This window comes from Oreochromis niloticus, linkage group LG22, assembly GCF_001858045.2.
Source record: "Oreochromis niloticus isolate F11D_XX linkage group LG22, O_niloticus_UMD_NMBU, whole genome shotgun sequence".
NCBI lineage: Eukaryota > Metazoa > Chordata > Actinopteri > Cichliformes > Cichlidae > Oreochromis > Oreochromis niloticus.
The window spans coordinates 28,503,564-28,522,102 of NC_031985.2; the positions used below are offsets into that span (position 1 = coordinate 28,503,564).

Below are 18,539 nucleotides of genomic sequence, written 5' to 3' on the forward strand. Positions count from 1 at the left end.
CCCCCCCCCAGCGCTCGCGGACTTCTCACTACTCAGGTTAAAGAAACCCCAGCAGTTGTCTATAGTATTGAGTGTCCACTAGAATAGAAATAAAAGCGTTCTAACATCTCACCTGCTTGTTTCTATTAAGGTATGTACACGTATGTACATGTACACTATTTTTATTATTAGAGGTTTCACTACTGAGGTTAAAAATGATATATAAGTCACTTAGATCACTTCTAAATGTTAGTGTTTGGTTTATTTCAGTGTTTTATTTGTTCCTGAGTAAACCGGTTTGGCTGTGATTAAAGTTAAGCTTCATAACATGTTACTCACAGTTAAAATAAGAGGGGACGGCAGTAAAAACTCCGGACCTGTGACATCATCACGTACGCTGGTGTTCCGACTGTACAAATCACGAGTCCGTGCTCGCGTACTTGAGAATTGAGAAACGGCCCACGAGTCCGTGCTCGCGTTCTCGGCGGGTACGTACTCCCGTGCGTTCTCGGCGAGTACGTACTCACCGAGCACGCGAGTACGTACTGGCGTACTTGGGCATTGATAAACGGCCAGAATGTCTTGAAGTTCTCCAGAGACCTGGTAATGAACTAATCATGTGATTCAGGTGTGTTGACCCAGGGTGAGATCTAAAACCTGCAGGGACACCGGCCCTCGTGGACTGGGATTGGGGACCCCTGCTCAAAAGTAACAGGCCAATTTACTGATGAGCAGCGTCACGGTCAGGTGAGGCCTGTTCCCTGGTTACCTTATGACAAATTATGTAGATAAAAGATTCTGAGATGACTCCATGTGTTGGACTTGTATTTGAAAGCGTCTGACTAGAACTTCAATTGCCAAATCAAAACAACAGTTGCCTCGGGGCGCTTTATAACTGTAAGGTAAAGGTTCTACAATAATACAGTGAAAAATCCAACAACCAGACGTCCCCCTATGAGCAACACTTGGCAACAGTGGGAAGGAAAAACATGCTTTTAACAGGAAGAAACCTCTGGTAGAGCCAGGCTCAGAGAGAGGCCATCACTAGGATGGAAAACCAAAACAAAGCTATCAAAGAGACAGCAAAGCTTTAACAGTCTGCAGACTTTGAAGGACCTAACTGTAACATTCACTTTTCAAACTTAACATGTGCACTTCTGTTGATTTTAAGGTATCAAGGGCAGAACTGACTCTGCATTAATATTATAGCCTGCGTCAGTGGAATCGAATGGTCCAAGTTTTCCTGTTAAAATCTCAGAATTTGGGAAGAAAAAAGAAAAAACCCTGAGAGACAATTCTACAATATTTTGGACATGTCGAATGTCACATCAGGCAGCGACATGCGCTTGCCATGAAGAAATGAGAACAACAACATGAAAAGATGTGAGATGTGGGTCATGCCATCAAAGTTGTAAATTCCACAGAACAGCCTGGAGGGGAGGCCTCAAGGCAGAGCAGACTCACCAACATTATTTATTACACACTTATGTGGCACGAGCAAAAGCTTCAGGTACAGGGACATTCTGCTCATCTACATGCAAAAGGCATGGTGACACAGAGGGTCAAGTACCAATCACATCCAGACTGCTGGATCTTTGCACACTTTTATTGCTTGAATGTTGTTTTGCTCCTATAGGCTCCTATACCTTCTTAGTTCTTCTGCGTTCAGCTCCAAACAGTTCACAAAAGCCTCGTGCCGTAATCAGAATGACAAATTTAAGGCCGATTTCATGAAAATGGTAAACACCTTAGCTAACATTATTATAGATACTATTTTTCAGTTGTGTGATGTAGTGCAAAAGATTCACTATTATAAATTACACAATAATGTAACGACTAATGTCAATACGCGTTAATATTAGCCATTTAATTATTAAACAACTACTAATGTTTACTGTTTTTTGTCTCTTAATTTTTTAACATTTATGATAACCTATGTTTACCACTTTGATGTTGTTCAAACAGGAGCTCTGACCACTGAAATTCGCCCTAAAATCATTGTTCAGTGTTGTGAACTTCATCAATTTTAGCTGTATTGCTATATGAAATGTAGGCGTCCAAATCTTAAAATTATAAAACTAAAAACAAAGCGGAGAAGCTGGAGAGGAAGAGGATGAAAGAAACTGATTCAATGACAAAAATAAATAAATACATTAAAAAAAAAAAAATCAGCATTGATCTTTGTAACCTCAAAATCATGAATTGATTAATAGACTGATGGGTTGGGTGTGCATTTTCACCCGGATCTGACATTGTGTTGCATTTTTGTTTTTTTTTTTAAATAAATGCCAATAATTTCACACCACAGCACCGTCACAAAGCAAAAAGGTTAACTCTTGAGGGAAATAACAGTGATGCACAATGGCTGCGAGTTCCCCATCTTTGTATTCACACAGCAGCAGGATCAATCCTGTTTCCCCTTTCCCACCATGCAATGCACTGGGAAGGGGGGAAGAAAAAAAAAAAATCACTGCATGCAGCATGCGCTCCCTGCGTGCACAGCCGAGTGGGGGGAAGGGACGAGGGCCATGTAACGTCACACAGTGGTGCCACAGAAACAGGGCTGCTTGGGAAACTGAAAACAAGTTCGCTCAAAAGAAAACAAAAAATAAAAACTAATCGCACACGCACTGCAGCTGTGAATTTCTAGAGCTGCCCACTGGTACCAGACAAAGAGATGTTAACCTGCTGGATTACTTCTACAAAGCCTAGTAGTGTGAATAAAGCAGGTAACCATCACATCATCTGACCAGCCCAGTTAAGAGACTCTTGTTAACACAACCTTTAAACTAGATTTAGATTTGAAAAGGAAAATTTTAAGAATTTATTAAATCGCACAAAAAGACCAAGCAATTTTCAGACCTGGCAACCATATTTCTATCAGCCCCTGCAAAGCACTTATGTCTGACAGCTGAAATTTGTAGGTATTTGTCTACAAAGGGTGAAGGTCTATGTAGACTGACTGAACTATTTTAATGGTTTTTAAACACTTTGTATGTTAGAACTTCGTCTCCTCCAAAGCCGACTCAATGATCAACAGCAGCACAAGCAGAAGATGGTTGTCTCTGGTGTTGTTGACAGTAAGCAGCTCCAGCATTTAGAAGGCCGACTCACAGCCCTGCTAGCAACTGCATAAATCACTCACTTTCCACATGTCCGCATGTGCAGCCTCCTCTAATTTGTACAAACACTATCATTTTAAACTCAACTGAAGTAAATTGAAGCAACCTGAAGCCAGCAAGATTTAGCAAGTTTATACTTTAATTTCATAATTCTAAAAAACAGCTGTGATCTAAACACGTTTCCTCCTGGGATTTTATTTTTCCACCAACAGTGTGTAAGAGCTCAGGTCAACAAGATTTGATCTGTGAGAAAACTCATGAACATTTTAACCCAGAATGAATCTGTTTAGGAAAAAGCATTTTAAATTTGAATTCATTTAAAACATCTTTTAAATGGAAATGGTTTCCAAAGTTCAAAAAGTGACCCACGAGTACAACAGGACTCGCTTGAATCATTTAAATAGAGACCTTCTGTTAATCTGTGTCAGCGCCTCAGGTCTGTGTGCTCTTTTCTTTAACTGCCTGTCAACACAAAGACACAGGAAAGGTCAGAGCGAAAAGGAAAATTCCTAGAAGCTGATGTCACATGTCAGTGTGCTTGAATCAAATTTGTGAAAGGCAGTTTTATTCATCAGTGGAAAAAATACAGCTTAAAGTAACCAAGTAACTAAGTAACTCACTTTATGTAATTACTATACTCAGACTGCTCATCTCTTTTTTGAAGAAAACAAAACTTCAAACACTGCTGTTAAAGATAGTTATAGTGGATTTCACTTGGAAGATGTTTTTATGTAACAAACAAACAAAAAAAAAAAAAATGGTAATAAATATATTTCACACAATCATAAAGAGGCAAAAACAAAAACAAAAAAAAAAAAACTATCATTTTCAGAAAGTGTGTCTGTTTAAACTTCTTAACACTTGATTATCAGTCCAGAATTGCAGCACACCCCACTGCAACACTTCAGGCAGGAGCAGACATCAGGACATAAGGTTAAGCATGTGCATGTACACACACAAAACCTTCCTTTACTACGACATGACTTAGAGGCCACAATGTGAAGTGCAGAAAAAAAGAAAAGAAAAAAGCTCTCTCAGCTACAGCAGAGGTTTTTACACCAAGCAGCGTTTATGTATCAGTCATCCTTCAGTGAGCAAACTAACTTCAGCCTGCGCTGGAGTTAAATTAGGAAACTAGAGGAAGATCAGCAGAGTTACTCCACTTATGAAAGCCTAACCAGCCAGCATCAGCACTAAGCCACTTTGGTATGTTCGGGCTGGATAATCTGACAAATAACTGATCCTAACATTCCCAGCAATCCTCGGAAAGCCATCTGGCAGACAAAGGTCCTTCTATGGAAATCACAAACACCTACTCTTATCTTTTGAGAAAACGCTCTGCATATCTTGTTCACAAAGTTTCTCCCTCCCCTCTTTGTTCCCACCATCGCTCTCTCTCCTCTCCTGCTGCCATTCTCAACACCCCGCCCCCACCCCCACCGGCCGCTGCTCCGCCCTCTTGTGGCAACCCCCGTTGGCTCGCTGCCACGAACACAACATGCACACGGACACTCCTGCCGATGTTTTGAAACTCTGCCAGATACGACACACGGAGGGCGGTGGCTGTAATCCAACGATCTGATTGGACAGCCCCGCTGAAGGAAAACAAACCCACAGTCAGCTGGCCTCCTTTGCATGGACAGCATGTGAGTGATTGTGGTGTGCTTACTGGAGCAGTGAAGCTTAAAAAATAAAACAAAATAAACTGAAGTAAGGACACAGAGACGGGGCAGATAAAAGGAATAATCGCAACAATAGAATCATGAAACGCAAGCCGGCAGAAAAGAGGAATGAAATGAAGAGGATGTAATGTGCACCAGCGTTCTGCCTCCATGCTCCATGAGCCTCAGCTCGTCACAGCCGCCTCCTCCCCTCTTTTTCTTAACATAAGGCTTCAACTGTTGTCTTGAAAGCTCATTTGATGGAAAATATTCACAACGTATTTAATAAATTCTGACACTGGTTACAAAAACACACATTAATGTTCACAGTCAGCCCGCCACCCTAGCTGCTTTTAAGCATTTACTTTGTGTACTTTTGTAGCCTGTTCTCTGCACATTACTTGCGCTCTGATGCTGCCACCTTTCTTTGCACTCATGTCAACCATCACACATCACAACATCAGCCTGAAAGCTGAGAGACTCACTGTGAGTGAGGCTGCAAATAATGTCACAGTCTTCACTGCTGAAGTTACACCACCTCAATCACACGATCCCATTCTATGACTGCAGGTAAGCAGTATTTCACAGTTACTCTGCAAATGCTTTTTCCTAAACACTACGGCCATCGTTAACAGGCTTGCTGTCAGACTGTCTGAAGTGGCAGTAAGACCTGAAGTGTGAGCTGCATCAAAAACTGGTGCACATGTTCCTCAAGCACAGAGCCATCATGCAAAAACTGAAGAAGCCCTAGCAATCACCACAAATCAGGCAATAAGCTACTGTTACATATGAAAGGCTAAGATAGTGAAACAGATTAGCCCAAAACTACTTATATTATCAAGGTGTGGAAGCGCAAGAACAGTGCAGGATTAAGACTTATTTTTCTATTTTCTTTTAAAGCTACAGCATCCCTGCTACACATATTCTAAATATCCAATATTCAAATGACTGAAGCAAGTCTTGTGTTATTCTGAATGTTTGTGGGGTTTTTTCCTAAGTTATTTAAGTTTTCACAACTACTGTGTATATCAGCTTTTTTTCTCACTTACTGGAAAAAGAGAGCACGTTAGTCACTGATCAAATCCAGTCGGTACAGTACAAAGATCACTTCTTCATGTTAGCATCGCTTCTGTTTTGGAGGCATGGAGGAGGACACTTAACATATTTATGATTAATAAATGTTCTCTTTTGTTGGAAGATGAAACCTTTATTGTTGGAATGTGAGCCAGAGTCAGTAGCAAATGTGACTGGTTTGCTTTTTGTGTTGCACAACTTAGCGTTAGCACACAGTGTTTCAGTGCTGTAGTCACATTCAAGTCTAAGCCTTACTCTGTCAGAACAACTTTACTTGCACAAATGAGTTATGAGTTTTTCAGAGAAAGTGGCTCATAGAAAGCACTGGCAAAAAAGAAAAACACATCCAAAAGTAACAGAGCATGCAAACTACCATAACTGCATCAAACACCTGCTTAAAGCTTAAAGACTAAATAAAATGAGGTGGACAAATTATGACTGGAAGCTGTGCAGTGTTACCCAAATAAAGTCAAATGTGTTAACAACACAATCCCACCGTCTGAGGTCAAATAATGGCCAATTAAAACCCCATTTGGACACAGCCACGGAGGAGGAAGTGGCAGGCTCCAGCTTTTGAATGGGTTTTAAATCCAGTTGTCAGAGAGAATGTGATAAATGCCTTCCTTTCTATCCATTAAATTTATATGGCCCAAAGTCCTCAAATGGACTTCAAAGTCAGCACACACACACACACACACACACACACACACTTTAGCCTACATGAAACACAGTCACAACACACAGGAAACAAGGAATGCTTTCTAATTACTAGGCACATGTTGCACATTAAAACTCTGGAAGTCCAACTTCATATAATCCAACTCTGGTGGCTGTGTGGAAACACACACACAGAAACACTAAAATCCTCTTCAGAGGATAACTACCTACAGATGGGAGATGCTCTTGGATGAAAATGCTGCCGCCACACTTGCACAGATACTTCAAGGAGCGATGAAAAGTAATCACTCGCTCTTCAACAACAACAGCTGCTACATCACGCCGAGGAGACTTTCTGCATCTATAACGTTCATCGTCTCTGACACAGAACAGAGTGCTGATGGGAAAGGCAGGAGTCGACAGAGGAAATACCCGGTGTGTGTGTGAGAGAGAGAGGGGGGAGAAAGAGAACCCAGGAGGTATAAACTCAAGTTACAGGAATTCCTCTGGCCTTGTATCAGCGTCAGTGTTGGGTTAGGTTTCCTTACAAACATTCTGTGCTAGCGAGCTCTGGGAGAGGGGGAGTAGCGCTCAGGATCACAGAGCCGAGCATGCATGTGTTTTAAGTGATCACGTTCCTCTGCAGAACATGACAATGGTTCAGTAAAGTTTAACAAATAACAAGATGAACTGTGGGAATGCCTGACAAACGCTCCTCGCCAGTACTGACTGAGCAGATAAGACAGTATTAGTTCAAGTAATTAGTTCAACTTCACCTCATCCTTACACCGCCGCACAATTTAGGTACTCACTGCCCAGCCTCCACTTTGTGCCTGCTCTCAGGCTGCTCCACCAACCCCCGAGACTATTTGGGCGTGTGCTGCTGAAAAACCACGCACGTGCACAACCACCCACGTAGCTATGGCGACAACAATTTAATTTGAAGCACAGGGTGACATTCTGTGGGATTATCATACCATTATCCTTCTCTCAGACCGGGATCCATATGTATTTGGGTATTGGAGGGTGACACCACAGCAAGCTGAGGGCACTCCTTCGATGTAATCCAATTTTCCATTTCTACCCCACACACCCACCCACACACACACACACCCACACCCACACACACAGAGAGAGAGAGCGTGGGACACTCTCTGCGCAGTCCAGATTAGGAGCAGGGGCATTTATGCTGCTAAAGTAGACCAACATATTCACTTAGCCGTCGTCTATAGTGCAGCAATACCAACGCAGCCACACCAGAAGCATTAAGAGCAATTTAAAACTCAATGAAAAGTTCTATTTCTTTTAGAGGAAGAGAATAAAGTCGCAGAAAGCCTCAGCAAGTTCACAGTTCATTAACCCAAGTTTCTCCACCATCTTCTTGACAAGAGGACAGCATACACAAAGTCACAAATTTAAATCTTTACATCCTCATTTTACATTTTATTTTTTCTTCTCATATATCAATCAATATCAGCATGCTGCAGCACTTGCTAGTTGCATACCGTATGACATTCAAGAGCAAAAAGTTGATGGACATTACTGATGCAGTAACAATGGAAAAGCAGAGCTGGCTAAAACCCAAGATACGACATCCCAGGTGGAAAATATTTTTATTACCTGACAATGCTGTGCATTCCTGACTGGTAACAAGATTGCGTTCCTTCAGTTGTGAAACAGCCATGTTGTACTTTTATTTGAGGTTTTCAGCCAGAACACTATCAAGGCGGCTTTTGTGCCAGTAGTTGACAGTGCTGTGTCACTGGATACAATGCTGAGTCACTACTATTGCACTGTGATAGTGCTGTTGGCACTGTTTGAGAAGATTCACACCTCAAATTAGACGGTGTGTCATCAGCGCCTGCAGCTAACTGGAAAAGGAGGATGGAAAATGCTCTTGATGTGCTCACACTTACAAGTGCTGCTGCCTGCAAACATGAATAAAATGATATTCCCTATTTTTTTTATTTTAAATGATAAATAAATTTAAATAAAATGTTAATATTATCACACATTTTCTTGTAATATCAAGAATATCTGCGGTGCAGACCAGCCAACATTAGCCATTTGACAACTGATCAGTATCATCATTTATAACAGCCGGTAGAAGTCAAGAAGAGCCGAGGGAAACACCCTTCAACCGTGTTTGAGAGTTGGCGTTGCACAGTTTATCCACCAGATGGTGTTCTTCAACTTCCTTACTGGACACTATACTTTTGGAACGCCACAAAGCGCCTTTTAGAACCTACTCGGATCGACTGTTTTTCCATAACAATCGAGCATCACATGCATAATGTGCATGGTCGTCATCATAGTAACGCGGCCAAGCGTCCTATGATGTAATTAGTATATAACGCGAACGTGACAACAAAGGTGGATGTTGAGGCAATGATATACCTGCTGCTCAGTCTGTGGCTTTTCGTCACTGTGGTGTTGTTTTTGTAGCCATTTCTTTTGTTGCCAGGTTTCAAAAAAAGGCTGTTTTGATTTTTGTGAACAATACTTATCAAGTATGCATGGACCGGTCTATCACATCTCATACCACGTGGCCAGCTTCCTTTATCAGTTCCCTCAGTTCCCTCATCTGCAAATGGTTACTGGACTTCCTGACCAACCGCCCCCAACATGTCCGGCTGGATAACCACTGCTCATCTACCATCACAATGAACACCGGTGTACCACAAGGCTGTGTGATGAGCCCTTTCCTCTACTCCCTCTTCACCCACGACTGCAGACCTGCTGATGGTTCCAATACCATCATTAAGTTTGCAGATGACACCACGGTGATTGGCCTCATCAGTGACAACGATGAGGCCGCCTACAGGGAGGAGGTGGATCGTCTGGCTGAGTGGTGCGACACAAACAACCTGCTGCTTAACACCGAGAAGACCAAGGAGCTCATCGTGGACTACAGGAGGAATGCTGACCCACATCCACCCATCCACATTAAGGGGACGGCTGTGGAGCGTGTGAGCAGCTTCAAGTTCCTGGGAGTCCACATCTCCGAGGATCTCACCTGGACGACCAACTGCTCCAAGCTGGTCAAGAAGGCTCACCAGCGCCTCTTCTTCTTGAGGACTCTGAGGAAGAACCACCTTTCCTCAGACATCCTGGTGAACTTCTATCGCTGCACCATCGAGAGCATCCTGACCAACTGTATAACAGTCTGGTACGGGAACTGCTCTGCCTTGGACCGGAAGGCGTTGCAGAGGGTCGTGAAAACTGCCCAGTGCATCGCCGGAGCACCACTTCCTGCCATAAAAGACATCTACAGGAAGCGGTGTCTGAAAAGGGCTGGGAAAATCATCAGAGACCCCAGTCACCCATCACATGGACTCTTCACCCTCCTGCCCTCTGGGAGGCGCTACAGGAGCCTCCGGACTAAGACCACCAGGTACCGGAACAGCTTCTTCCCCACAGCTGTCAGACTCCTGAACTCTGCCTCCTGACATCTGACAGCCTCTGTAGAAATTATCCACACCCTCACTTATCTTAACTGCACTACTGTATAGCTCTGTGTAAATAATCATTCTGTACATACAATAATTTTTAACCTTACAACTGTTTACAACTTGCATAGTTCCCATTTCTGTATAACTGTATATCTCATATTTCTGTAAAGTTATTTATTTCATATTCTGTATAGTTTTTCATATTTATATCCTGTTCATATCCTGTACATAGCTTGTACTCACTACAGCCTGTACATACCTATAGTTATAGAATATTCACAACATACTTCATACCGTGTACATTATAACATACCACAATAGACCCATTTCTGTAATATACTTACATATCTATATTATTGCTAATATATATTGTAATATATCTATATCACTAAAGCACTTCTGGATGGATGCAAACTGCATTTCGTTGTCCTGTACCTGTGCATGTGCAATGACAATAAAGTTGAATTCTATTCTAATTCTATTCTATTATGGCCTACAGAGCTTCGTCTCCAATCTACATCTCTTCACTGGCAATTCCACCAGTTGGCAATCAAATCAAAGCTGTAGCCAAATGACCTTAAACGAATTAACTGTAGATTAAACCAGTAGGGTAAATATGCAAACGGCAAGAAAACAAGCCAAAGAATTAACATTCATTATACAGATTCTTTAAAGGGGGAGGGGGTTGGCTTTCTCCATTACAGCTAATGAGGTTAAACATGAGTGAGGGTTTCAGCACGTCTCTCCAACACCATCACATCTTTCCTTACAACACTTGAAGAGGCTGAAAAACCTGATCATGCACCGAGTATGAACAGACAGGATTCCCGCTGCACGTCAGCAGCTGCGAGTACAAACAGTCGAAATAAGAAGCGTCATCTGATGATTTCATCAGCTGCTAACAATTAACACCACACCTTTACACATCTGCAGACTGCACTGCATACATACGGTATCATTTCTTTTAGTGTTTCTCCAAACCAAACCGCTGCCTGAAACAGTGTGTTTCAGAATGTTTTTTGGGAGAGTTTTGATAATATGTGCTGAACTTCCAAAGTCCTTCTGGAGGCAGGTTTTGCCTCTTAATGGCCATCTTGAATCTTAGAACAGCTCAAAACAGTACCTCAGTGGGCTTAACTCTTCAGATGGAACAGCTCCTAGAAAAACTCTCGAGGGCCCTCGCAGACCAAGCCAGCCTCGAAGAACTAGCCCAGACAAAAGCCGCACATAACACCTCTCAACTTCTGCTAAGAGTTACACCTGAATACACACAGAGCTTACAGCTGATGGCCAGCTGACCGCCAGACAAACATGAATATCTGGACTTACGTGAGAAGGAGCAACTAGTCAGAATATATTCTGCAGACGGACAAGCAGAAAACCTTAATTGCTCTAGCACATGTCTATTTATAAAGGATACTAAAAGGATAATTCAAATAAAAAGCCCCATGATCAGTAACCAGCTCCCATGATCCACACAATTACAGTACATAAACATCTGATTAAAACTTTGCTGTATAAGAGTATTAAGAGGCCTTTTCATTCTCACACCCAGAACTGTACGAGACTATATGTGGTATATGACGAAGCTATACTGACTCACTGTGCACAAGTGAAGCCGTAAACATCAGTAACTGGATGACAGAGAAAAGAGATGTGAAATTTATCACTTCAGCGATTAAATCAAATGATCTCCTATTGATACTTTGCTGCCAGATATTGAAATCATGTTGTCACGCTTAAAAGGTTACCAACTCTTAATTGATCAGCAATGAAAATATAGAGCAAAGTAACCAATCCCCTATCTGAGACAACCTAAGAAATTGACTTTCACATGGGTTTTTTATGAATAAATGTGTAAACTGTAATGCAGACTAGTATACAGGATTTAGTAGAACACAAGAAACCGATTTTAATTTTGATGAGTAAATATCAAATTGTTTCCCCCGTCAGTCAGAAAGACTAGGCAGTTGATGAAAGTTTAAGATATGATGGACACAGTCCTGGATGCTGGACAATGTCTCAGCTTTCTCAGCACTTGTAGGCAAAGAAAGACTGGCCTGCTCCTGTGTCATTCCCTCCCCCAGGGCTGAAGCTGTGAGTAAGTGAATGGGAAATGAAGCCCTTACTGGAAAACTGAACCCACCTACTTACTGGCAGTGGACAGGGGGTATGTGGGGGTAGGGGTTATTTAAAAAAAAAAAAAAAAAAACTTAAATTGGAAATTTGAACTGGGCTTTAGTGATTAGTTGAGTTACGTTTTTAACACTGCCCCGTTTACTTAAATTTCATACATTTTAACGAACACCAGGTAACTGAACCCCACTCACGCCAGTAAACAGTAAAAGTAAAGCAAGAGAAAGCTGTGCTAAACAGCGCTAATGGTGGGGAGGCAAAGTCGTTAAACTGAAAACTTTACCCGTGTTGTTACATTAAAGTTGGTTCAGTGTTGGCAAAACAAAATGGCCCCCACCCCCCACACACGCTCTACTTTAACGCTGTTCACTTGTATCCATTGAGGCACACATGACTTTCCTAACATCTGCTTCAAACAGAGAGGTTTAAGGCTGTTTGTTCTCCTTCTTACCCTTCACAAGCCTCCGCCTTGTGGGTGCTTTAAGGCTGAGCACTTAACACACCCTGAGGAGTTTGAGCACTAATGACAGGCTTTCCTCTTAGGTATCTGGGGGGCTCAGACACTGCATGTAGAGGGGGAGCATTTTCAGGCTGTTTTTTCAATCATCTGTGACAGCCACCATTTCTCCCTGCTTGTCATGGATTTATTTCCTGGGAGGCACTAACACACAGCACAGGAGCCTTCATCACCTCCAGCAAATTAAACTGGGCTAACCAAACACTACTCCAGGTTTCTAAAAGGCACCAACAGCACAAATACAGCTGATATGTGCAGGTCATTGGCTCAAATTAGGCAAGGCGAGAACTAGGAAAACAGCCACGCCCCCAACTTTAAGCCTTAGCAAATTGTAAACATCACCCCTCCTACATTTGTTATTAAGGGTTAAATCACTCATAGAGACCAAACATGTGTTTTAAGCCAGACAGCAAACAGGTTTATATTTGCTCTAAAGTCAGGCATTTTAACATGAGACTCTGAAGAGAGACTCATTTTTGGAGCCGGCCTCAAGTGGCCAATCAAGGAACTGCAGGGTTTTTTGGGCAGCGTCAGAGGTTGCCACTTGCAAACCAATAGCTAGCTCAACAAGGTGCAAACTGAACAATTTTTTCGTGTTTGACATGATGGTAGATTTGTGTGCGTTTTGCTCATAAAAAGGTTAATCTTGGAAACAGTCCCCAATGCATTTCTGTTCATAAACAAATTCACAATTAGCGCACAGATACTGGCCTTATAGACCGATATTGACAAATAACCTTTACTGATGTTAGCAGCCGATATTAATCTTGCATCACATCAAACCTGTATTAGTTAAAACTTGTCTCATGGCAAGTTCAAACAATAAAACAAGTCAGTTACTTTTGTTATTAAACAAAAATCGGCCATAAATGATGACAAAAATAAAGGAAAAGACATCACCATCACCTTCTGGCTGAATAGTAATTTTTAAAACAATTTGCTTCAGTTTAGAACAAAGCAAATAGCCGTCTGGTCATGAAACTGCACATTTTCATAAAGTCAGACCCTTTCTTTACTTCTCAGCGTTGTATTCTCAGGGTGCACAGCGAGCCTTTAAGTCATTGCAAGGTTCTGTTAACAATGAATGGCATCCTGCAGCGTCTGCAGCATTTAACTGCTGGGACAAGGCTACACATGCTGCTGCAACTTAAAAGATTGATGTGCAACCCATGTCTGTTATTGGTTATGTGAAAAAGTTAGCTCTGCTTTAACATTTGCAGTCGATTATTCTGTTTGATTAAGTGACTTATTAAAATGCAGGTAAATGTACCGGGTGATATTTTGCACTGGTCCGCATCTGGTGACCACACTCGATCGACTGGTTTGCTGACCTGCTCGGGCAAAACTGTTTTGTTTCTGGAAAGTGCGGCGAGAACTATCTGGAAGCAACTCAACAGAAACCAGAAGTGGGTCAAAAATGACATTCCAAGACCTCCTGCTGGTGCTATTTGTTATTCTTCCTGACCATATGACTGTACCAAGAAAAAGCTGTTTTCCTGTTTGACGGGCCTTTGTAGTTGTGCCCAGATCACACAGCGCACAAGGAGAGAATTCCAACTTGTCTTTCCCATTACCAGAGCAAAGGTAGATCTCCACAGCATGTCCAATGCCAAGAACTTCTAACAGTCAGAGAAACATGTGTGCACTTACTACAGGGGCCTCTGTCTGCCCTGAATGGATGGTGTGGTACAGATTAACCAGACTCTGCGTGTGTGTGTGCGCGCACACACACACACACACACACACACACACACACACACACACACACACAGAGCCTGTGTGCATGTGTGTGTGAAAATCCAGCTTAACACACGTGCCTGTTCATCTCCAGGGAACTAGGTGAAGAGCCACTCAGCTCCCTTTGAACCCAAGGCCATATGGCCCCCCAGTATGACTCCATACTACATACATAATGCTATTACACTATAAGAGCATATGTGAACGTGTGCGTGAGACTAAAAACTAGCAAGTATCTAGAATTTACTGGTACTATGAATGAGTGTTTGTCCTCCCCAGTGGTGGTTTACCTCGCTGTCGTGGTGCTGGCAGTAGCTCATGCGATCCTGGAACAGGGACAGCAGTGCAAAGTTGTTCTGCAGGGATTGGGCGAGGGAGACGGACATCCCCGGCTGGCTGGCGTTGCTGTTAGTGTTGACCCTGCTCAGGTGGAGGTTCTCTCCCAGGCGCTCGATGAAGTGGTCTTTGGTGAGTCGCACCCGCTGGTGTGCTCGCACGCAGTTGTCACACAGGTACTCCTGGCAGTCGAGGCAGTGGGATGTGGCCAGGTTCTCCTCGTCGCAGGAGCTGCACTGAGGCTCTCCCAGGTGGTGCGAGTGCAAGAGGCTTCCACGCGATGGATGACTGAAGCCAGAGGAGCCTCCACCCAGACCTCCCCGGGAGTGGTGGTGGTGGTGGTGGTGGTGGTGATGGTGGCCATTCTTGTTCTGGATCTGCTCCTCTGAGCTCACCACCACATCCAGCAGGTTGCTGAAGAGGAAATTGGAGGAAGGCAGGGAGTCCACTCCGGCCTCTGAGATGGACACCTTCTGGTCGCAGGTGGGGCACCGCAGCTTCAGCGGGTCCCCGGGACTGCGCTGTCCCTCCAGGCACTGCCTGCAGAAGGCGTGCAGGCAGGGCAGAACATGAAGCCTCTTGGTGGTTTGGCTGGAGGAGGACGAGGTGTGAGATGAAGACGATGAGGTAGAAGAGCTGGAGGAAATGGGAGCAGAGGAGCCGCACAGCTCCTTGCAGAGCGGGCACGTCTGCAGGTCCGAGTCGGGAAACGAAGCCATCTGCAGCGTCACCAAAACTGGGCTCAGTTTACAACATGCGCGGCGACGAGGCTGAGGTATTCATTTGGGGACACATCAGCCCGTTTGGGGTGTGTAGATAATTATCTCTCCACGTATATGTGGTGTTTGAGGTAGATTCAACGATTTAAAAAATGAAAAAGGAAGAAAGATTTGCCACAAAAAAAAACCCCCAAAACAAAACGAGGAGGTAGCCACTCATTCAAAAAGTTTTTAAAACAGTTGTGAGATTAGAGAAAAAAATCAGAATACTTAAATCAGTTGTGTAAGGCGTTTTTTTCCCCCTCTCTTTAGCAGAACCGACAGTCCTCCTTTTAAATACAGCATTCAGGGGGGCAACAGACGATGTTGGTGCTTCCGTGGAGAAAAATAGTGCGATGCTGTTCGGGATAGCTCATAAAATAAACCCGAAAATGGAAAGATACTGGGTCGGCTGGGGGGCTCGGTCTCTCCTCCCCCACCAGCTCGGCAACATGACTACAGGACTGAGAGCTACAAAGCAGCACCCGGACGAGTAGCTACCTGATTTTTCCCTTTACTTCTCCGTTATCTCTAAGCCTCCAAATTCAGACCGGTGTTGCTGACCGTCGGGATCCGTTCAGGCGGCCAACGGTCGTATGGTTGTCGCAGCGCGAGCCTTGGACCGCGAGAGCTTAAATTATTCATCAAAGCAAGGGTATCATAGTGTGCCTCTGGTCACCGAGGGTTCACCAACAACCACAGCGAGCCTCCAACAAAGCCAAACCACAAGACAGCGCGTCTATCCCCAGTGTGGGAGAATTCACCGGCCCACCTTGTGAGGAGGCCCCCTTCCAGCTCACCTTTCCCCGTCTGCTGGTCTCTCCCTCCGGGCTCTCTGCGTGGAGGAATGCGTACGGTTTACCCCCCGGCTCGGTGTATGGGGGTGGGTGTGGGAACGGTGCCTTACAACCAGGTGAAACTCGGTCCAGCGACAGTTTGGACCTTTAATGTGCTGCTGCTTTTTCTTTCATTCTCGGGTGAATAAAAGAAAAAAATCAAATTAAAAACAAGCTGTGCGCTCTCATGCGCGCGTGCTGCTGGGCTTGCAGCTCCTCGAGCTGCTCTTATCGGACTGAGGAGGAGAAATGGAGCCAGCTACTTCCGCCCTAGGGGAGGAGAGAAGGGTGTGCGCCAAACGCACGCTCCCGATAGCTGGTGTGTAGTCACGTACGCGTGAGTGCGAAGTTATAGGGATTCGCTGTCATCAATTTACCTTTCCTTCAGAATATACTGCGCGTAAATTTTATTATAAAAGAGTTTTGTTGTTGTTTTTAGTTTAGACTAGCTAATGGCTGCCGAAGTCGAGAATCTGGGCCTGAAAATGTCAATATTACTTAGTAACCTCAATGGTGTTCTTATACATCGCACGAAATATCACGATCATCGCGTACTGACGATAACTAAGGTCGGGGGTTCGAACCCTGCCTGGTCCAAGATGTAATTCAAATTGTCCTCGGGTGAGATATTAGCGCTGTGCAATACCCCACATTTTGATATTGATCTGTTACCAAGTGAATACACGGTCAGTATTGCTGATACCAATACCGATACTTTTAATTTACAAACCATCTTATGTAGGGGAGAGGAGTGTGTCATATTTTAAAGACCTCTAAATCACTGTGATTTTTAAATTCAACCATAATTAGTTAATACAGCAAAACAAACTCAACTTTTCGTGTATTTTTAAATTGTTTTTTGGGGGGGAGGCTATATTGTGCATGTTTGAGATTTCTTTTTCACTTCCAAAAAAATAACTAATTTCACACAATTCAGTAGGCTGCATGCTGAGCTTAGAGGACAGAAACAAAGCATTAATCATATCATGCTAGTGTTGAACCGACATCCATACCGTCGATATTTTGATCAGTCTATACAAGATACTGAATCCTGAGTTCTCCCGACGCATCTCTGTATGTGGATGATGGATGGATAGATGGATAGATGTTTTACAGATGTGGTTACAGACTCTCTCGCCACCTCTACGCATGTGTGCATGTTTTTGAGTTGTTTTTTTGTTTGTTTTTTAGTTTAATCCATTTTATCAAACAAAGAATTTTCTGTTTTCTCTAAAATAACAGGAGATGCTCTGCTAAGCTAATGCCACAGGGTTCACCAACACAGGGGTGTGGCTAAAGTGGGCTAAAGGGTGGCATCCACCCTCAGTTTTGTCATATCAAAGCAGCCATGGGTGGAAATGATCAAAGTGAGAGAACATTGCTCTCAACTGTCCACGAAGCACGATGCGTTACACTGTTCCTCGAATAAGCTACTGCAGGCACAGCAGATGATCGCTCGTGGCGCTGACTGCAGAATCAGTGTATTCTTTAAAGCTGAAGAAGAAAAATTCAGATGACACGGGCCAAAGTGCAAAGGGTTGTTGTGAGAGACTGAAGAAGGCGCTCATTAAGACCACTGCTCTGAGTGAAAATGAGTCAGACAAACAGCCCTCTGTTAGGGTGCCATCCTGGAATGACACATGCACAGGCGCCCATTTTCCTGCTCGCTGTATCATCTGACTCAGTGATCTCTTGACAGTGTTCACATAAAGTGCCATCTCTACAGATATTCATAGTCCACAGATACGTGAGGGCTTATTTTGACTCTCTCATAGTTGAAGACATATCTCCGTATTACTTGAGCGTCTCTCGAAATTAAGTTCTAGAAAGGCAGTGAAGTTTGTGGGTTGAAAAGTGATTTCACCATTACATACTGACATACTGCAAGAAACCGAGGGGTACTCCACTTGCCTTTATAAATGGCAGCATTTGTCTCATGGCTGACCCCACCTTAGAACAATACTTCCCCCTGGTGGCTATGAAGCTCTGCCACACCTTCACAGTGCCGTTTAATCACTGCAGAGTAAACACACATGCAGTGAACGTCAGCAGGTAAAGAAAGGGAAAAAGGGGGGGGCGTCACAGCAAAGTGCCAAATGAGCCATCTGGACAGTATTGATGTATGCTCAACCATCCAGGTAAGGAAATCCCAAAAAGTTGATTCTGTTCATCTGGATGAAGAGTTTTCAGTGGGAGAAACCTTTCGTCACTCATCCAAGTGACTTCTTCAGTCTCAGCTGAATGCAGGTTTCACCCACCTTATAAACAGTACAT

At 43.5% G+C, this 18,539-nt stretch overlaps 1 protein-coding gene across 3 annotated transcripts in view; it reads right to left on the bottom strand.

Moving 5' to 3' along the window:
• trim71 (tripartite motif containing 71, E3 ubiquitin protein ligase) overlaps positions 1-16,573 on the bottom strand; it is a 36,750-nt gene extending 20,177 nt beyond the window's left edge. For all 3 annotated transcript variants that reach the window (XM_005463568.3, XM_005463567.3, XM_003458507.4), the window contains exon 1: positions 14,626-16,573. In XM_005463568.3, the coding sequence (XP_005463625.1) occupies positions 14,626-15,390 (765 nt within the window). In that variant the 5' untranslated portion in view covers positions 15,391-16,573. The remainder of the gene's footprint in view (positions 1-14,625) is intronic.
• Positions 16,574-18,539: the final 1,966 nt, after the last annotated feature.